Source organism: Podarcis pityusensis, assembly GCF_964106645.2.
Source record: "Podarcis pityusensis genome assembly, chromosome: 2".
In the NCBI taxonomy this organism is placed as follows: domain Eukaryota; kingdom Metazoa; phylum Chordata; class Lepidosauria; order Squamata; family Lacertidae; genus Podarcis; species Podarcis pityusensis.
The window spans coordinates 88,467,929-88,484,503 of NC_138029.1; the positions used below are offsets into that span (position 1 = coordinate 88,467,929).

General features: G+C 43.4%; 1 protein-coding gene across 1 annotated transcript in view; it reads left to right on the plus strand.

Moving 5' to 3' along the window:
* LOC308472240 (netrin-4-like) overlaps window positions 1-14,164 on the plus strand; it is a 59,358-nt gene extending 45,194 nt beyond the window's left edge. The window contains exons 6-10 of the mRNA XM_080996923.1: window positions 2,195-2,408; window positions 2,720-2,856; window positions 4,121-4,189; window positions 5,225-5,395; window positions 10,872-14,164. Of these exons, the coding sequence (XP_080853049.1) occupies window positions 2,195-2,408; window positions 2,720-2,856; window positions 4,121-4,189; window positions 5,225-5,395; window positions 10,872-11,008 (728 nt within the window). The 3' untranslated portion in view covers window positions 11,009-14,164. The remainder of the gene's footprint in view (window positions 1-2,194; window positions 2,409-2,719; window positions 2,857-4,120; window positions 4,190-5,224; window positions 5,396-10,871) is intronic.
* Window positions 14,165-16,575: the final 2,411 nt, after the last annotated feature.

Genomic DNA, 16,575 nt, shown 5'->3' on the forward strand with positions numbered 1-16,575 from the left:
GTATTTTGCTGGGTGGAAGGACAGACATGCACATTAGGGCAGATGGGGCATTGCCGGCTCACCTTACTAGCAGCCAGTCAGCAAGTGGCTGGGCACACAGCTTTGGTTTCTGTAAGGTCTACAACTGACCACACAGGAATGCATGATCAGATTTCCTGACTTTTTTGTTTTAGCAGTGAAACAGGGCTCCAATTTTTATTAGAGCAGGTATAGGCAAACTTGGCCCTCCAGATGTTTTGGGACTATAATTCACACCATCCCTGACCACTGGTCCTGTTAGCTAGGGATCATGGGAGTTGTAGTCCCAAAATATCTGGAGGACCGAGTTTGCCTATGCCTGTATTAGAGCAACACTAGTGAGGGACAGGGGACTTAATTTAGAGCTGGCCCTACTGTTAGACAAAGTGAAGCAGACACTGAAGAGTGGTAAATGCGGAGGGGTGTCGTGCCTGGCCAGCCTGCTGCCCTCTGGTGTGGTGGAGGACTCTGCCCCACTGTCAATGTTGAAGTAAGAACCAGCTGCAAGTTAGGTTGGCTTTTGTACATGGAATGGGAGTGACCACATCTTGCCTTTTATCTCAGTCAGCAAAATGTCTTGGGCTGGCCCTGGCTTAACCCTCTCTCACATTCCATTTCCCATTCTAAATCATGCCCACCAAGCTGCTACTAGTCCTCATGGCGGGAGGGGCTAAACATAGGACTGATTCAGGAGCATGTGTTATTTCCTGTGGAAGGCGGACACTTAATTGGGGGAAACAGCATGGGGAAATGGAACAAAAGGTCCTCCCCCCTTGAAACCCACACATGGGGTGGGGGGAGAGAAATATCTGGAGATCCAATCACAGATCTCCCATTCCATGTGAATTATGGCCTTCAAGTTGCAATTCTGCTAACCAGGGATTTGCTTAATTTCCACTAACACCTTCAATAGGATTGAAGCCACTTAAGTGCATTCAGGGTACCAGCCAAGGCATGTCACTTTCTGGTTCACTGTGTTTTTTTAATATTCTGTTGGAAGCCACCCAAAGTGGCTGGGGCAGCCTAGTCACATGGGCGGGATATAAGTAGTAAATCATCATCATCTGAAAATGCATCATTTGAAAATTGATTGTGTAGGAGCAAGAAATACAGAAAGAAGAAGGACACCCACACCCAATCTGACTGGCTTGACACAAATAATCCTGAAGTGCCATTCCACATATGGCTAAGTGTACTAGGCAGATGAAAGCCATTTTCTTTTGTTGTAGCATAGATAGGAAAACTGGAGCAAACAGCATTAAACTTGTCAGAAGTGTGTTCATTCCTCTACGCGCAGAGTCCATGTGTGAAACATTTCATTAATGCCAAAGTCCAAATTTGGGCAAACCATTCCATCAACAAGTCTCCAGTGTTTGGCGATAATTAATTTAGCCGCCACAATTAGGTATATACAGGCAGTGACTGTTGTACACGTGTCCGATTGATGCTTGAGCATGCGCACGCTCATTTCCACGGACCCAGAAGTGGCTGGAAAAGGGGGTGTAATGGGGAAGGGGGATAATGGGGCTAGCTTATGCATGGTCCACCGATGCAGGTGGTGTCCAGGAATGCAACCTGGAGCTAGGTTTTTACTTAACACTGTTACAGATCGAGAATCAAAAAGAAAAAGAAGAGCAAGTTTAAGGTCAGATGAAATTTTCCGATTAGTTATGCATTCCGTTTCTTGGAACACTTTCTGCCAAAACAAAGTAGCTTTGGGATAGGACTACCACATATGCAAGAAGAAACCAGGGGCCCTTGCACCCTCTCCAGACTCTAGCATCCTACAAAGTTGTGATGGATATAAATACCAGTCCTGAGTAAGCTTAATCGTATTTTCTTTTACCTTGGCTGAAACTGACTTGAGGGGGTCCAGATTGCTTGCCAGCCTTAAATATGGGTCCACCAACGTCGCCCCTTACAACATGTTTTTTCATTCCATCATTAAAACCTGGTAGGGTTTGAGAAAGAACTTTGCAAAGCTTAAGAATAAGGCCTGGGTCTAATGTCTCTTGGTTATAAATCGGTGATTCAAAAGAAGTTAAAGGGCAAGCAGTCTATTCCGAGAATGTTGTGTTTATGCATCTGACATACAGTAAAGCCCTTGAGGAGATTCTGTCCTTGCAGGTGACTGTCGGCTAATCCTCTCCATTCCACCCTGCACTTTCTCATTCAGCTTGCTCCTGCCACCTCATGGGCTCAGTGAACACGACTTTCAACCAGAGCTGGAAATGCCACCCAAAGACAGGATTCTGCTTCTGCAAACCAGGCGTTGCAGGCCCCAAATGCGACCGGTGCCTCTTGGGCTATTGGGGATTTGGAGAGAATGGCTGCCAACCTTGTGACTGTGCCAGAGACTGTGATAAGCACACTGGAGAATGCCTCAGCAAGTAAGCAAACTCTTTAACACAAACCAATAATGTGCAGAATCCCTAGGCTGGTTCAGTCCTAGCTCGGGATTAGGATATTGTTGCCTAATTGAAGGATACAGAAAATATCAATGCATCTTTCTGCACAGAAATCACTAACGATTGGTTCTTAGAAATGTTCCTTGCTTAATTTTGCTTATCAAAACTCTGGAGCTAGCATTACCTCTCTGTCATTGAGTAGTAAATGAATGAAGCAGAGGCTACCTTGTGACTAACTATCACATCCTGTGATCTAAGTGCCATTTCCATTTGTTCTATTGTTCTCTTCCCAGTTACGACAACCAGGCGTTTTTCAATATTCCCATTGGTGGAAGAATCCCTGACCTTATTCAAACACCAGCCAATGAAACTGAAGATGAGTGGCAGTGGAATGACCACGAGCAAGGGTTTTCTGCACTAAGACATCCAGGTATGGATTTATATCGTTGCATGAAATGGATAGATGCCAGTTATTACTTTTACAATTCAGTGGAGCGTTTTAGATTTACAGAGTATTTGTAGAAATACTTGTGGCTTTATTTAGAAAATGCTAGCTAAGGCTAGAAATAGGAATGGACAAATCTGTTAATTTCAGTGTCTCATTTTTCCAATTTCGAGTTCAGTTCTCCACATTTCCGCATCAACTTGCATTTATAAATTAAAAAAAAACCCATCCTCATTTTTGTGTGCATTCATCCTAATATATACATTTCTGCTAATTTTTCCTAATGCAATGTATTTTTTATTGTTGTTTTCAGCGATATATGCATTTTGATGCATACTTTCTCCCAACAGACATATATTTATACATATTATTTGGTTGGAGAACTGCAGCACAAAATTCACAGAGGTGCAATTTTAGCTGTGATTTCACATATTATTTTGGAAAAAGCAAATTATGTAGCATTCTAATGCAAACCAAACCAAACCTCCGAACCCCTTGGTAAAAATCTGGGAACTTCCATGGCAACATATTAAGTGCTGCAGGCACCAAATTTGACTTCTTATAAAATTGCAGAACTCCCAAAATAAGTTCCAGCTTTACAGAGGCTTATAATTGTGTTTGTCATAACTAATTGTTCGTAGTGACTGAAGGGTACTTGAGTCTGATCTCTGACTTGCTTTTTATTTAGCATATATATTAATTGTGTGATAATTTCCATGCAAAGTGTTTTGCTTCCTACTTAGAAAGCTTGGCTAGATAGGGTGGTGTTTCACTTTTGCCATTTAAGCATCATATTTGCAAATAAATGATTTCTCTTTAAAACCTATTTTAATAAGACATACTCACCTTCTTGGGCAAGGTTCTTGGACCAGATCTAGGCGTTCTTGGAGGAAACGGATTTTCTGGATCCATTTCAATCGGGGTTTAGACCTGGTTTTGGCACAGAAACTGCTTTGGTGGCCCTATGTGATGGGCCTCTGTCATGGCCTTTTAAACTGTGTGTGTAGTATGTATTTTTGTCCTTTTATATTGTAAACTGCCCTGTGAGCCTTACTTAAAGGGTGGTATAGAAATTTAATAAATAGATAATAAAATAATAAACAATAGCAACAAAACATTCTGATATTTGAAAGCGTTTGTGCATGTGTACATGAAAATAACTTCATTTCTCTCTTTACCAAACTCACCCAACCCCATTTTCTTAATGTGACCCTCCTCCTTCAACACTGGCCTGCGATTCCCTGGCTAGAAAAGTGTGTCTGCAAAGAAAGGATACTAGGAAGCGTCACCAATTTCTGCCAGATGAAATATGCTTACGGTAAGTGAGTAAAATACCTTCTCCCATTTAAATAGTGGGAACCAAATGAAGCCCCAGAACCTCTTTCCTGCTACTCTTCATCTTTCAGAACTCCAAAGTCTGTAGCAGAGAAGCCTAACGCCTGCACAAGGGAAACTCGGATACTTAATGCTCCCATAAAAATAACAATTATAGATGATGCGCATCTTACACTTATTTTACTTACACAATTAAATGGAGAGTGGCAGAGTGCCAACTTGAATAAAATATTGCAGGAGACCAGGTAGGCCCTGCTCTGCATAATTGATCACAAGACACACACACATACCCCCCATTTGAATGGCACTGCCCATCATTTTTCAGGGGGCAGCCCCCTCAAATATTTTTTGGGGGGGCAAAGGGACCTCAGCCCCTAGGAGTTGGCTCTTATGGAAAGCCGAGTAAACTCGCTTTCTATTTATTTTCCTCCCACCCAGCCAGAGCTGCATTCAGAGGCTTACCTGGCTTTGTGGTGTAGGAGTTCTGGGATACTGCCAGACCCTCTGTGCCTCCTTCCCAGAGCTGGAAAGGAGGTGGGAGGGCTCTAGGACCCTGCCACAGCCCTTCTACGCCCTTCCAAAAGCTGGGCAAGCAGCCCTCCGCCTTGCTGGGTAGGGGTGGTTCTGGATGTTCCTGGCTTCAGGCATCATTTTCATGCTTGGGCCCCTGGAATGAAGCCCTCACATAAGATGCGTGTTGCCTGTATGAGAATGAATTTCTATAACTTTATTTGTCTAGATATTATGTTATGGGTTGGCATTTGTGTTTTATGTTGTAGACCGCCCTGTGATCATTTGATGCAGGGTGGTATATAGATATAATTAACAAGATATGTAGTTTCTCCCTAAGACAAGCTATCCAAATTCTATGACAGATCTCTGAAGGCAGTCTGCTAATGCGTCCGTGTATTAACTAAGATGTGCTATAGCCACGCCTTCAGGTTCTGCCTACCAACACAGCAAAATAAATTGCCCAGTGTGTAAAATTAATTGTGTTTCCTTTTGTGCTCTTTGGCAGTAATAAAAGCAAAGATCCTCTCCGCTCATGACAAAGGAACCCATGCAGAAGTCATTGTGAAGGTCAAGAAGGTTCTGAAATCGGGAAGAGTGAAAATCACAAGGAGTAATAGAAGCATCTATCCTGAGTCTTGGACCAACAGAGGGTGCACATGCCCGATTCTTAATCCTGGTAAATATTCTGTATTTATCCCTGGCATGTCCATGTAGGACAGAAATTATCTCTAGCCTGAAACCCTGGAGAGCCGCTGCTAGTCAGTGTTGGCAGTTATGAGTTAGATGGAGCAATGGTCTGAGGCATTATAAGACAGCAACCACAGTTCCTCGATGTTCTTTCTTTTCTCCAAAAAACTGGCATGGCAGTGCCAACCCACCCTCAGTGCTCCATGCCCCAAAAGCACTTTACTGATCTTGTGTGGGTTGCCCTGTCACCACAGAGTTCCCACCTGTTCCATGTTAGGTCAGTGTGAGATAGGTGGGTAGTTCTGTGACATAATCACCATTGAAGACCTGCAATTTGCATTGAAGGGAAAGCTCCCATTGGAAGAAGTGGGAGCTTTTTTCCTCTATGCAAATAGCCGGTGTGGGGACTGCAGTGGAGGCAAAGAGTTAATAATAATCATAATCATAATAATTTTTATTTATACCCCGCCCTCCCCAGCCAGGGCTAGGCTCAGGGCGGCTAACAAGCAATAATAAAAACAAGTTGAATGAATACAACTTAAAAACAAGATTAAAATACAACATTAAAATATTGAAACATTAAAATGCAGCCTCATCACAGGAGGAAAAAGAAAAAAGAAAGAGGGGGAGGGAATCAAATTGGCTCCAAGCCAAAGGCCAGGCAGAACAACTCCATCTTACAGGCCCTGCAGAAAGAAATCAGATCCTGCAGGGCCCTGGTCTCATGAGACAGAGCGTTCCACCAGGCCGGAGCCAGTGTTGAAAAGGCCCTGGCTCTGGTTGAAGCTAATTTAACTTCCTTTGGACCCGGTACCACTAGGGTGTTGCTATTTATGGACCTTAAGGTCCTCCGTGGGGCATACTGGGAGAGGCAGTCCCATAGGTATGAGGGTCCTAAGCTGTGAAGGGCTTTAAAGGTCAAAACCAGCACCTTAAATCTGACCCTGTACTCAACCGGGAGCCAGTGCAGCTGGAAAAGCACTGGGTGAATATGCTCCCATGGCAGAGACCCCGTGAGGAGCCTTGCTGCAGCATTCTGCACCCGCTGGAGTTTCTGGGGCAGCTTCAAGGGCAGCCCCGCGTAGAGCGAATTACAGTAGTCAAGCCTGGAGGTGACCGTCGCATGGATCACTGTTAAAGAGTTAAAGCTCTCCTATGCCACATGCCATGGTTCTGCTCTAGATCAGGCATGGTCCTATACCTGTAATTTACTTTTGAGAAGCCAGTCACAGAATTACTAAATACATGGATGGGCGCCTCATTTATTTTGGCCCTTAGTGCCAGAGTCTCTTGCATTATTCCTTCCAGTTTCATCACTATGCTTTGTAATTTGATGCACACTGCCACATAGGTCCTACTGTCCTTTAAACAACAGCCTGGGAACATGCTTTGGATTGTTTCTTCCATTTAAAGTCAAAGTAATTAGAGAAGGAAGTAGTTTACTTCTGGGCTTCATCAGATTAGGATGAGCAAATACGTACTTCTGAAGGTCGCAGCAGTCTTGCTCCCATCCCTTGATAAATTATATTGTGCTTTTTTATTGTGACTAAATTAAACACACATCCACATTGACTGAAAGGAAGTGTTTTGTCTAAAATGTAGGGTTTATAACCTAATCACTCACCATGATTAACATGAGAAGACTTTCCCAGCAAACGCCTAGAATACCACCACTGTTTCGATTTCCCATTTTCTTTCTGCCCCATAAACTGAAGCTGGAGACAAACAATAGCTTTCTTGAAAGAACTGACAGCAATTTGAAAGAGGGCTTGCTGCTTAGGGTGTATAAACGTACCCTGTTTTCATTTATGGCAAGGAAGAAGTTTCAGGGTTTTGTACCATTTAAAAACCTGCGGACCAGTTAGATCTGAGTTGACCTGGAACAAAAGGAATGAAGGGAAGACTCTTTAAAATGGTTGGTTGGTTTCCAGCCTAACAGTAGAGTGGTCAACTTTCATATCCTGCCAATTTATTTATTTTATTTATTAAATTTATCCACCACCCTTCATCTAAGGACCACAGCATGGATTACAAAAGCTCCTCCTTTATACACCTATGGGGTAGACAGTGATCATATTCCTCTCCCTCCCATTGAAATCTTCACTTAGGAGAAATCCAAACTGAAATGATGATGCAGAAATGTGGAGAATAAATTCAAGGTTGGAAAAACAAGAAAGTGAGAGAAACTGAAATTGACCTATTTCTCCACCCCTACTTACAGACAACCAGTTTATTGAGCTTTCATCCTGATCTGTTTGCACAAATTCTGCAGGTCAGATGTCACGTGCTATTCATTGAGCCTCCCTTCTTATTTGTTTTCAGGGAAGTGAGATGATGCTGTGTCCAGCAAATGTTACCCCATGCTTTATAATGCATTTTTGTAACCCTTTCCTTATTGCAAAAAACCCCAAGTTTTAGAAAAAGTGAGTCTGCTGCAGAAGATCCCCAAATCAAATTTAATTGTGCAACCTGAATTTGTCAATATGTGCTTAAACCCCACCCGAAAATAATGACAGTCTGGAAGTGCCGAGTCAGGGGTGCCAACTTGAATGAAATATTGCGGGGTCCCAGGGAAGCCCTGTCCTGCATCACATGACACAGAGCACGCACACCATTTGGATGGCAATGTCCATCAACTTTGTGGAGGTCTGGCCCCCTCAAATATTTTATTGCGGTGGCCAAAGTCCCCGCGGCCCCTAGGAGTTGGCTCTTATGCAGCTAGTGATGCAATAATAATAATAATAATAATAATAATAATAATAATAATTTTTTGTACCCCACCCATCTGGCTGGGTTTCCCCAGCCACTCTGGGCAGCTTCCAACAAAATATTAAAATACAACAATTAATCAAATATTAAAAGCTTCCCTAAACAGGGCTCCCTTCAGATGTCTTCTAAAAGTCCGATAGTTGTTTATTTCTTTGACATCTGATGGGAGGGCGTTCCGCAAGGCGGGCACCACTACTGAGAAGGCCCTATGTGAGGGAAAGGCTTTAACGCAACAGTAGGGGAAAGAGGAGGTGGAGGTAGGGAGTGGGATGCTGACACGAAGTCAGCTGCGATTTAAAGCAACAGTAGAAGAAAGACGGAGAAGCCCGGTGCACTCTGACTGGTTCCTCAGATCTGTGTAAACTAATGAAAATATAGTTTGACTTTTCTCACTTGTTTAGCTACTTGTCCATCTAACAACTATATGGATCTGTCGTGATGATATCCAAACATAACTATTGCATCTGTGAAATAAACATCCATTTATTTACGGTATTTAACAAACTTCAGTGACTTCGGAGGGTGGTAGATCACTGCCAGTTTTTGATACTGGGTTGTAGATCACAGCCTACTCAAAGTTGGACATGCCTGGACTAGATGACCCTCAGAGCCCCTTCAAATTCTCCAATTCTTATTCTCTGAGTGGAGTAGAGTTTTTGAAACAGCATCTGTTGGAGGTCCTCTAGTTCCTTATTTTGTGTGTGGAGCAGGGGACCATCACGACCCCCATCCAGCTGTAGAATTCTATGACTGAGCAAGGAATTGAGCACAAGCCCCAATCCAGCACTGTCCTCAATGCCACACTTTAAAGCCCTAAACAGCCTCAGGCCTGTATACCTGAAGAAGCATCTCCACCCCCAACGTTCAGCCCGGACACTGAGGTCCAACTCTGAGGGCCTTCTGGCGGTTCCCTCACTGCGAGAAGTGAGGTTACAAGGAGCCAGGCAGAGGACCTTCTCGGTAGTGGCGCCCGCCTTGTGGAACGCCCTCCCAGCAGATGTCAAGGAAATAAGCAGATATCCTATTTTTAAAAGACACCTGAAGGCAGCCCTGTTTAGGGAAGTTTTTAATATTTAATGCTGTATTGTTTTTAACACTCAATTGGGAGCCGCCCAGAGTGGCTGGGGAAACTCAGCCAGATATGCGGGGTATAAATTTATTATTATTATTATTATTATTATTATTATTATTATTATTATGTGGGCTAGTTTAATGCAGATGCATACAAGCAGCAGAACAGAAAATAAGTCCAGTTTTGACTATATTTGCATTCCCTTTCTTCCTGTATGTCCACAGAGTCTCCCTTCCTGTCCCTTTTTGTTTTGTTTTGAGCAAGGGGAAGGGCGTCTTTGGGAAAAGACAAGGAAATAATCCACACTCGCCCCTGCTAGTCCCGTCTGGCACTGCATTCATCAGGAGTTTCTGCTGTGCGCAGCAGTCTGGCTCCCTGCCCAACCATCTCTGTGCCATTGTACGGCATGTTCTTCCCTAGCTGGTGACAGGAAGTCCATATCTAATCTCATGGCATTAGAGTATAATCATAAAAACTTCATTTATGGTGTGGTGCAGTGCAACTGCAGTGTGGGTTTATTTTTAAGTAAAAATAATAACAACAACAACTGCCTTTGTCACCAACAGAGATATAGCACCTTGAAAAAGAAACTGCCACCTTTCCCCTGCTCCCTAAATGGAAAGTCTGATTGGGAAAGCCATCAGTTGGCATTGTTTTAACTGGGCAATATATTACTAGAGAAGGTAGTCCTTTGGTCCATTTGCTCAATATTGTTGACACGGCTTGGCAGTGGCTCTCCAGGGTTTCTGGCAGGGGACGTTAAATGTAAGAAACACAAACAGGATAATTGCATTTTAGCTTGAAATTTAGGTAAAGTAATTTCAGTGACTGCTCACGAAGCTGTGTTGATGATGCACGAGCACCCTTACCTTGATAAGTGAATTAAGGCCTGTAGTGGGATTATGCCCCATTAATCTCAAGTCAATCTACCATGTAAATGCAGTGTGAAAATATCACGTAAGTTTTCCTCATATTATTTTTGGAACCTGTAAAGACTTGGGAGCCGTGGCGTCGTTTTCCTTAATATAATTAAGACTCTTTCTTATAACTAGTTACCTGTAATAAATTGCATTTCATGAAATGTTTTGGCCATTACGTTTATTAAGTTTTGCAGGTGGTGACAGGCTCTTCTTTGATGAGGGTAAATAAGACTGATTCCCCAATTCATTTGAAGAGGTCTCCGCTGTTGTGGGTTATAGCCAGTAGAAGAAATGAGGATGAATGGGTTATTACTGCTTTTCAGGGCCAAATGAGGGTCACATACCCCATACTAAGTGATTATGGCACTAGCCAGCCCAGCCATCATGTCCAGGCCGTGTTGGTGGGGCATCTGTTATTATTGTCAAAGATCCCTCTGCCTAGCTGACAGGCAAATCTATTGCTTGCAGTAAGGATGCACTGACCACCCTTTTGCCTTTATTGTGAGGTTACTGAGCAGCCTTCAAGGAGAAATTATCTCTCTGCTAGCATCATTTCTCAAAGCAGGAATATGATCCTGTGTGCTTAGTACTCTTTGCAGCAGAGAGGGGTCATTTTGGTTGGTTTTTTAAATTAATGTGAAATCCGCTGGTGGATTTAGAATTTACTCTTTTTCTAACACCTTGCTGTTCTTCTTCCAAACCAGGTGTAGACTATCTGATAGCAGGACAGGAAGACACACGGACTAACAAACTTCTCGTGAACATGAACAGCCTGGTGAAGCCCTGGAAAGCTCACTGGGGGAAACTAGTCGCAGACATGCTTCGAACTGGATGCAAATAATACCTTCTTTCAAAGCAAAAGCCACAGACTTTGCATATGTTAGTAATATTGCTGTGAAAGGCCTAAGTAGTTCTCTTGTTGTCTATCAGAACATTCCTAAGGGGAATTTAAAAACAGAATCTCTCTCTCCCCACCCCTGTCATATTTTGTGTTTTAGGGAGGCATCTTGTGCCTTGAGTTCTTTCTTCCAAGAATCAAAGGACAACAGCAAAGGACAACGACAAACAATCCCAGCCCACACAGACTTGGAAACCTCAACCCTTAACTTTGTTTGCCTAGGAATCACAGCTTATAGCTTGCCCACATCGTTTATCCAGAGCTAAGCCCCACCCCCCCGCCAGTGTCAAGATTACAAAATGCATCACATGTTGATGCTTTCAAGTCCCATCCTGATACTACTAACGCGTAAACTTACAACTGCTTCACTAAAGCATTTGTTTCAGGGTGGGTGGGTTGCTTTTTTGAAGCAGCCATAAAGGATGAGCAAACAACTTTGTTGAGCTTTGGAGCGACAACATGCTCAACGGTTGGCCTGTCACATGACACCCGCTTTATTTGGCAATCTTTTCAGCTCACTAAGCAAGCTACAGTTAGAATAACATACGCAGCCTTTGGGGGTCCTTAAAGAGTCTGTACGTGCGCCCTCAGCATTTGCACTGGGATGGAAAGATTCTGTAGATTTTTGTTGTCTGTGTCCGAACTTTGCCACCAGAGAAGCAAACAGGCAGAGCCTGTGAGATGGTAGAAGAGGCTGAACGCCTTCCCAGGACTTAGCCCCTTGGGGGATTCTGGGAAGTGTGTGCACTGCATATGGCGGGGCATGGCTGGGGTCTGATCCTGCAGGCAGGAGCCTCAATGGACTTCATCTTTGTTCTTTCACAGAGCTTCTGGGGGAAGTGGTAGGTGGGGAGAGTTGGATTAGAGATTACAAGGACTGATGAGTGGAGAGTTGGATTAACATCATTTGCCTTGTCTAGGGCTGTTCTCTCAATACGTGCACCAAATCAACAATAGTTCTGGCTTTAACTTTGAGCCCACCTGCTCTCATCAAAGGTCTTCTCCCAGCTTGCCCTCCCCCCGGCATCCATTGCACCACGCAAATTTCAGGAGGATTGCAGCACCGATGATTCCTTTGTGAGGGAAGAATGCAGCACCAGCCCACAGTTTCTGTGTGCAAGTAGTGAAAGAAGTCCTGGAAGTTGATTTGGTTTGGCGTTGGTAGATTCACCAAACCACCCCAGAAGAGGTTGCAGGGCCGCTAGTGAGACATACATTCAAGGAAACATCGGCTACCTCTGGGAACAGCCATGTGGTTATTCTGACCTGCTCTTTCCAAGATAATATTTGATTCTCAAGTGCTGTCCTGCTAATATTTCATGTAAAAACTGTTGGGGTTATAGCTGCCAGCAACCACTTGCCTGCGGCAATTACGTTCTGTTTAAGAGCAAAGCTTCTCAAAGAGCTCTCTTCTCTAATATGAAACAAAGATAGTCAACTAGTGCTGCTGGTATTCTCTATTTTCTGTTGGTTGGTTCAAAGAGAATGGCACCATGAAAATGCTTAAGTGTTGGCCTTTAAGAAACACAACACCTTGTCTTATTGATCTTGCCTTGTTTTACTGATTTAGTTGTGATTCCTGCAGTGCAGAGGATTGGAATACAACTCTACAATTCTGATTCTACAATTCCTGAAGAGCTGAAGCACTTGTGGGCAGGCACACAACACTCATGTAACTGCATCTTGCATCACCTGCAAGGCTGGCAAGTAGCGTTCCATGTCCTGGCTAGTCAAGGCACACAGAAATCTGCAAAGATACAAAGGCTACCTTTGCTTGCTACACTGAATCATGGTTTAGCATGTGTGTGTGTCTCACAGGCTCATACTCTTTCCCCTCCTCTTCCTGCATAGCTGGCAGATTGAAAGCTTCTGTTTCTGACTAACCACAGTTTACTGTGCCATCTGTGGCTCATCATGACTATGTTAAGTTTAAACAAGCCCGCTGCAGTTAACTATGGTTTGAAGTTGCCTTGTTTGAAACTAACAAGAGCTCATGCCAGTCCAAATGAAAAAGCAAACCATGGGCTAAGCAAAAGCTTTCAAACTACTCCTGGCCCATGAGATGAGAGGGGACATAGGCTTATTTCACTGCAGCCCTGTCCTGCTTGCTCATGTCACTCTAAACCATGTGTAAAGTGCAGCTTTCACCAGACCTGCCATCCCTCGAATCAGGTAGCCAGATACAGCTAACAGGACATGTTTGTCCATTGGAAGAGGCTCAAGATGCTCACAAAAAATATATATACAACAATCCAGACTCGCTGCATTTCCTTTCTTCTGCAGCTTGAGAGCTCCTCATCACTCCCACGGCTGACATCTTACCGAAGGACACACTAGTTGTGCTTTCCCTTCCGTATCTACTTTTTAGTTTGCAAATCACTGCGTGCACATTTATTCCTTTTAAAAAACAAGAAGTTTTTAACATCTTGCAAAACCGCTCAGGCTCATCAGTTCTCTATACAGCTAGCTTCTATTGCAATATGCCAAACCTTTTTGCCTGAGGTCAGTCTTGCAGAGAAATTGCTAAGTCCATACACAAAAAGTGAGTGTACCTCCATGAGCTTGAAATGGTGTTGTCTACAGAAGCCACACCTGGAACACGAAACTTGGGTCACACAGGGCAGTCTATTGAAAAGATATTACAAGGCAAGGAGACTTGCATTCCTTAGCGTTTACAAAGATGTAATATTGACCAGACTGGCTTAACTGAAGGCTTCCATTTGAAGTCAGGCATCCATTAGGGACACATTTTCATCAATTGAAATGGGAGAATAGAAGATGCGTTGCTCAGATATTACTTGTCCTAAAGATTGTGAAGTTTGTTTTGAATGCCACTCAGCTGCAAGAGAAATGGAAATCTAACTTCACTTAAACACGTGGAAAGGTTATCTGTAGGTTATGGGAAACACTTTGCAATGTGAAAAAATGCTCGTACTTAACCACAGGCCAAGGCCTTCTACATACAATTGTTCTTTTATTTCAGGTAATCTATGAGTAGAAGCCATTACTTCTAGTTGCTCACAGTTTTCATTAAAAGTGCTAAAGTCAAACTGGATACAGTATTGTAAACTACATTTATATTATATTGTCTAAATGTAATACTGACTCCTTCATATTTTGTTATGACAAGAAGCATTCAGTGATGTAAAGAGGCTAGCTAAATATTGTTATAGCTCATCCATATAAAAAATGGATTAACGTAGATCTGCTTTTGTACCTGCAGTTTTGTGGGTACCCAAAAAAAGGTGCATGGGCAAATAATACTTAGGCTCAAAATCCCTTGACTTACATGGAGTGGCAAAAATTAGTTTATTAACTGGACAGGAGAAATGATGGCAGAAGGATTGGGGGGAGAAAAAGTTATGTTCTTAGAGCAGCCTTTCTTACTCTTGGGTTCCCAGGTGTTTTTGAACTATAACTCCCATCATCCATAGCTAGCAGGTCCAGTAGTCAGGGATGATGGGAGTTGTAGTCCAACAACATCTGGGGACCCATAGTTGAGAAAGGCTGTTCTGGAACTCGGATAACCAATGGGGGCCCCCTCCATGTGCTCTTGGACTATAACTCCCATCCTTGGCCACTGGCTATGCCGCTTGGGGCTGATGGGAGCTGGAGTCCAACAACAGCTGGAGGGCGCCACCTTGGTGATCCCTGTTTTAAGAGGCAAGAACCAGAGAGGAATGAAGGTCTTAATGGAATGCCCTAAACTGGGCAATTTCACAACAGGCCCATGCACCACATTTTTGGACTTCTATTCGCTTTATAAAAGCAAACTTGCAATATGCATATTGTTTCACGTGCTTGTGAACTAGAATTATGCCGATTTCTGTTTTCGCAGCACAGAACGGGAAACAGAAAGTACATAGACTGGACATGTTTGCAACTGCTCTGTTGGTTACACATGCCCCACCCAAATAAATACTGGTATTTACTAAATGCTGAAAATGAAGTTCTGAAAGGTAAATACTGTACCTTAAAAATAAGCCATTACTGAAGAATCCTCTTCCTTCTCACTCCTCCCTGCTCATGCTAGACAGGTTCTAAAATGGGGGCCAATATCTTCATATGTAAATCTGTGGCTGCCTTGAGGCCTTACAGGAGCAACAAGAGAGCCATTTCCTACGGTGGCCCTTAGGTCCTATGGCAGGCATAGGCAAACTCGGACCTCCAGATGTTTTGGGACTACAATTCCCATCATCCTTGACCACTGGACCTGTTAGCTAGGGATCATGGGAGCTGTAGTCCCAAAACATCTGGAGGGCCAAGTTTGCCTATGCCTGTCCTACAGTGTTCAAAGGCTGGCAGGACTGTTGTGGGATGGCCACACAAAGAAGCATCTCCCAGTCTCTTGTGAAAGGCACATTAACACCCAGATTCTGTAAACACTGTTATAAATCATTTTCAAAATGTGAAAGAAAGAAAAAAGGCATGAGAAAGGAGATGAGAAAATACAAAGGCTGGCAATTTGTTTGCCTTAATACCCAGCCAGCTGAGTTTCCTTTTCAGAAATGACAGGTCCAGGTAAACCCCACTCTTAACAAGTGCCCCATATTTTATCTGATCACTCAAGGCTCCATCTCTTTGGGCCAACGGCTTAGGCGCCAAGCTTTTATCACTTCTGCACTTTTGGCACCTGTTTTGTTGCCTACTCTGTATGCAGACTGAGAGGCCTTTTCATGCTCTTTTTCTCTTTTAAAAAAAGAGTAGAATGCACTTTCGAAATGCCTGCTATCCATCCCAGGAGTGAACTGCTGACAGAGAGCTGGTACTTCCACTCCACTTCGTTAAATGAAAAGTGAATGATAGAAATCAGGCGGCACTTAAGAGAAGAGGCAGCAAGGAGAGCCACTTGCAACACATTTAACAGTCTGGTGTCTGCGCAGAGGATAATATGCTGCTAAAGTGACAATTGGTAACACTTGGAAGCTCATTAACACCACTGTAAACATACACCAACTTGGCCGGCTTTGAAAGAGGTTTAGACAAATCCATGGAAGACAAGGTTATCGTCGGCTACTAGGCAGCTTAGCCATGTTCTACCTCCACTGGCAAGAGGCATTATGTCTCTGAATGCCAGTTGCTGGAAATCGTCAATGCAGAGAGTGCTGTTGTGCTCCTGCCCAGCTTTCAGGTCTCCCATAGGCATCTGGTTGGCCTCTGTGACGACAGGATGCTGGACTAGATGGGCCACTGGCCCGATCCAGAAGGTTCATCAAGTGTTTGCATATTATGCTCTTACTGTACCAGCATGCACCAAGGTACAGCAATTGTGTTAAAATTTTTTGGGAGATTTTAATTTGGCTTGATTTCAGCATACACTGTACTTGCTTGCTAAAGATATGCTTGGAGCGTAACCTCGCCTACTAGACACAAAAATCCATAAATCTAAGTAACACAGTGTAGTTCTGCTAGCGTGCATCTTCCAGGATACAGTAGCTTGGCTACAACAGCAACAGGAAAAGAATTGAGTAATCAATCGCCAGCATTAATAAAAGACATGAAGGCTTCAA